The 5173-nt window shown below is 47.5% G+C and overlaps 1 protein-coding gene across 1 annotated transcript; it reads left to right on the top strand.

Moving 5' to 3' along the window:
• Positions 1–316: 316 nt before the first annotated feature.
• Positions 317–4920, top strand: LOC105034931 (galactinol--sucrose galactosyltransferase). The gene is made up of 4 exons (XM_010910277.4): positions 317–1753; positions 3289–3466; positions 3723–4090; positions 4189–4920. The coding sequence occupies exons 1-4, from the start codon at positions 521–523 to the stop codon at positions 4750–4752; spliced, it is 2343 nt and encodes a 780-aa protein (XP_010908579.1). The 5' UTR covers positions 317–520; the 3' UTR covers positions 4753–4920.
• The last annotated feature ends 253 nt before the right edge of the window (positions 4921–5173 follow it).

The raw sequence follows: 5173 nt of genomic DNA, 5'->3' as shown, positions 1-5173 counted from the left end.
TTGGCCTTAGCCCTCCAAGGCATGGACACGCTTGTGGGTTGAGCGAATCTCAAGGGTGTATATATATACTATTATTTAAAAAACGGTGCAATTTTACACCCCTAAAACCAATGAAACGAGATCGCCGACAGTTTCTTTTGACCAACTTACCGCAGGACACGTGTCCAAGGGTAATACCATGGACGGTGCCACATGACTATATCCAGATTTTTTTTTCCAATTTGTAAAGCGCGTAATCCGGCTCCGGTCGCATGCTCGGTTGCTTACTTTATTCTATGAATAACTTAGAAAGAGGAGCCAAGCAGGAAAGCAGGAGGCACAGCAAAGTAACCTCACCTAGCTCCTTCCAAGGAATCTAAAGAGACCACAAAGCAGCGGGACCCGGATTTTCCTGATAAATAGACCTCCAGAGCACCGGAGGTTTTGCACAAGAGCAACCGTTAGCTTTTATCCCCTGCTGATATTCCTGCTAGCAACACAGACTCCATCTTCAAAGCTCTTTCTAGCTCTCACCTCACTCATGGCACCTCACCTGACCAAAAACTCCACCGAGATCCTTACAGGGATCGACGACGGCACTCGGTCGTCGGCTTTTGCCCTCAAGGGCCGAAATCTCACCATTTATCACCGCCACCCTTTCCTCCTTGACATCCCCTCTAACATCGTCATCACCCCGTCGTCCCTTGTCTTCAAGCGCAAGGGTGCCGTCGACACGAGCGGATGCTTCGTGGGCTTCAAGTCCAGCATCTCCAGGAGCCGGCACGTGATGCCCCTTGGGAGGCTCCGCGGCATTCGCTTCATGAGCATCTTCCGGTTCAAGGTGTGGTGGACCACCAACTGGGTGGGGAGCAAGGGCAGCGACATGGAGCAAGAGACCCAGATGATGATCCTCGACCGCTCCGAGTCCGGGCGGCCCTACGTCCTCCTCCTTCCCCTCATCGAGGGGGCCTTCCGGGCCTCCCTCCAGCCCGGGGAGGAGGACTACATGGACATCTGCGTGGAGAGTGGCTCCACACGAGTGAGGAGCTCCTTCTTCAGGACCTCCCTGTACATGCATGTGGGTGACGACCCTTACATCCTCGTCAGGGATGCGATGCGGGTCGTTCAGTCCCATTTAGGGACCTTCAACCTCCTCGAGGACAAGACTCCTCCAGGCATCGTCGACAAGTTCGGATGGTGCACCTGGGATGCCTTCTACCTCAAGGTGCACCCGGAGGGCGTCTGGGAGGGCGTGAAGTTCCTCTCCGACGGGGGATGCCCTCCCGGGTTCGTTCTCATCGACGACGGGTGGCAGTCCATCTGCCACGACGACGATGATCCGCGCACGGATCAGCAAGGCATGAACCGGACCTCGGCAGGGGAGCAGATGCCCTGCAGGCTGATCGACTTCCGGGAGAACTACAAGTTCAGCGACTACAGAAGCAAGGAAGACCCTGCTCATACGGGCATGGGGGCCTTCGTAAGGGATCTGAAGGCGGCCTTCGAGAGCATAGATCATGTGTACGTGTGGCATGCCTTGAGCGGCTATTGGGGCGGGCTGAGGCCCCGGATGCCTGGCCTGCCGGATGCCAAGGTCATAACGCCCAACCTCTCGCCGGGCCTCCGGATGACAATGGAGGACCTGGCGGTCGACAAGATCGTCAACAACGGCGTTGGTCTGGTCCCACCGGAGCGGGCCCACGAGCTATACGAGGGCATGCACTCCCACCTCCAGTCAAGCGGCATTGACGGGGTCAAGGTGGACGTCATACATGTAAGTTCTTCACGGAACCCTTTCTCAATTTCAAATTAACTTTGCACGGTCTCCATCTCACTCATTAAATTATAAGTAAATTATATAAATAATACCTGAAAGTACTCTCTCCCCCTAAACAAACGATCATTAGAAACAAAGATGGGAGATGCATTGCTTGATCATTCTAGAGAAGGAAAGAGGTTCCAACTTCTGCTTGATCATTCTAGAAAAGGAAAGCGGCACCAAGCTTTCAGGTTTCTTTTTTTTCATTTAAAATTCTAAATTAGATGCCTGATGTTTTTAATGTGTCCCGTACCTCATTCCATCCGTTAGGGCAAATAAGAGGTATGGGTTCCGAAATCTAAAGAAGGCATAGATCACGGTTGTCTATGATCTTGATGCATGCCACGTAGCAACTGGATTCAAGCTATCTGATATTCCTATGTCGTGGAAGAGCCTCGGTGCTTCCGCGGCAACTGGGCCGGTACAATTCATTAATATTTGTTAGATGCCTTTCGGCACATCAGCGACACGCACCTTGGCTAGTTAAAGAATTGAGGTAAATTACCGCTTTCTTTTTTTTTTTTTTTTGGTAAACAACTACGGCTTTCTTTTTCCTAGAGGAGTCAATTATGATTTAAAATTAACTCAATTACCATATTATCTACTAAAGCAAGAGTTGTGGCGCCTTGATATTTTTTTCTCCTCCCAAATGATCGACCCTTCCTACATTTGGCAACGAACGAGTCGGAGCAACAGATAAGGTATAATTTTTTTTCTAAATTTTCTGCCTTATTCATCAAACAATATTTTCAAGTTTCAAACCATACATTTAGCTACAAAAGCATTGAAGTGCCATATAAAAAAAAAAAATTTTAGGTAGGCTCATTTTATCTATACATAAAATATTTTATAAATATTTTATTAATTTTATTTATAGTAAAATAAATCTATCTAATAATTTTTTCAATAAAACTATCTAATAATTTTTTCATTCAAAAATAGGGGTCGGAAATATTTATCTCCTTTTCTGTTTGGGATTTGAGAAGTTGGGGCAAGAATAGGACAAAAACGAGAAGGATGCCATTGCAACTACGTGGCACCATCTAGATCATGTGTGCGTGACACTTGAACCTCCAAGTGTCACACCTGACACCTTGAACATCCTTTTTGCCGACTAGTGTCGGCAGCAAACTTGCTATAACTCATACAGTTGCCGGATGAGAGGACAAATGTCGGACAACTATTATCTCCAAAAAAATAAAATAAAAGGTGGACGCCATGTTGCGTATCCAATTTGGGTATCAATTCTAGCGTCAAAAACATTTGGGTATCAATTCTCATGTAACCACCGAAGTTACCCGGTTGCTGGTTCATTTGAATAATAATAATAGGGCTTTATTCTTGGTAAATAAAAATAATAATGATGATAATAAGGCTTTAATTTCATAGAATTCCCAAGAGTGGCGAATTCTTTCCCTCTGCTTGCAGTGCAATGCACTTTCAGATGACTGAGGCCTTCACCTTTTTTTTTGGTTGCCCATCTGATGCAGATACTCGAGATGCTATGCCAGGACTATGGTGGGAGAGTTGAGCTGGCCAGGGCTTACTACAAAGGACTCACAGCCTCCATCAACAAGCACTTCAAAGGGAACGGGGTCATTGCCAGCATGGAGCACTGCAACGACTTCATGTTTCTCGGAACCGAGTCCATCTGTCTCGGTCGAGTTGGTACGCCCAACTTCCTTTATAAGTTTTTTTTTTTTTTTTTCTTTTTTTGTTTTCTTTTTTTCTAAGTTCCTCCATTTAAGGACTAGGACCTGGGCTTAAACCAAGCCCTAATGAAGGAACATCTCTATGTATGCCGAGCCCAGGGCCCAGTCCATCAGACACGGAAGGAGATCTTTCTGGGCCAAGCCGCCAGCATAATGGGCCTTTAAATGTGAACGTGAAACTAAATCCATGCCATCGGTCTTAATGGATGCAGGAGATGACTTCTGGTGCACCGATCCATCAGGGGACCCCAACGGCACCTTCTGGCTGCAAGGTTGCCACATGGTGCACTGTGCCTACAACAGCTTGTGGATGGGGAACTTCATTCACCCGGATTGGGACATGTTCCAGTCCAACCACCCATGTGCAGCCTTCCATGCGGCATCCCGGGCAATCTCCGGTGGCCCCATTTACGTGAGCGACTCTGTCGGTCGACACAACTTTGAGCTCTTGAAGAACCTGGCATTGCCAGACGGCACAATTCTTCGCTGCGAGCACTACGCTCTCCCTACCAGAGATTGCCTCTTTGAGGATCCACTCCATGATGGGAAGACCATGCTCAAGATCTGGAACCTGAACAAGGTGAGTAATATGTCCTGGCTGTTATTACTGGGAAGTATTGGTGGGTTGGTATAGATATGTATGCTAAATCTATATTATTTCCTTCGTTCTTATTGAAGTTCACTGGAGTTCTCGGAGCCTTCAATTGCCAAGGAGGAGGTTGGTGTCCTCAAGCCCGAAGGAACAAGTGCGCTTCTGAATTCTCACACACCATTACGGCATCAGCAAGCCCAGCCGACGTCGAGTGGAAGAATGGGAAGAATCCAATCTCGCTTGAAGGAGTGGAGCTATTTGCAGTGTACATGCTCCAAGCAAAGAAGCTCAAGCTGCTGAAACCGGAAGACAAGGTAGATGTCTCTCTGGATCCATTTGACTACGAGCTCCTTACGGTGTCGCCGGTGAAGGTCTTGTCTTCGAAGAAATCAATACAATTCGCACCGATCGGGCTTGTGAACATGCTGAATTCTGGTGGTGCAATTCAATCATTCGAGGTTGAAGAGTTGAAGGCTAAGATTGAAGTCAAGGGGGCGGGTGAAATGAAGGCCTTCTCATCGGTGAGTCCGGCCGCTTGCCGGATCAATGGAGAAGAAGCAGAGTTCGTGTACGAGAATCAGGTGGTCACACTTCAAGTTCCCTGGTCCGGATCTTCTTCACAGTTGTGTGTCGTTGATTATATGTACTGAGATTAGATTTAGCTGGCCGAAGCCCTGGCCGGCCGGTCATGTATATTATCCTCATTGATCTTCTTTAAAGTTGCGTGAGATTAGATTTAGCTGGCCAAAGTCCTGGCCGGTCATGTATTGGTAAATATATGTTATCCTCATTAGTAATATATTGTCTATAGAATATAAGTTTTGCGTCTCGACCTCTGTTCCGCAGAAGCTCGGCATTAAGGAATGACTGAACGGTTGAAGGTTCGGAATTTTAGCAAATATGCGGAAAAAAATCAAAATTGCAAACTTGAATATTTGTGCGGATGGTGTTGGTGCAGAAATCTGCTCGCGTCGGAGAAGCTGGAATCGAGTAAGTCGTGGTCGCCGCCGGGACCTGCAAAGAAAGTCTAAACCGGAGGTGGGATTGCTCCGACAAGACTCTCCGACGCTC

Source organism: Elaeis guineensis, chromosome 13 (assembly GCF_000442705.2).
Source record: "Elaeis guineensis isolate ETL-2024a chromosome 13, EG11, whole genome shotgun sequence".
Classification (NCBI taxonomy): Eukaryota; Viridiplantae; Streptophyta; class Magnoliopsida; order Arecales; family Arecaceae; genus Elaeis; species Elaeis guineensis.
This window is presented reverse-complemented; position numbering and strand designations above follow the sequence as displayed.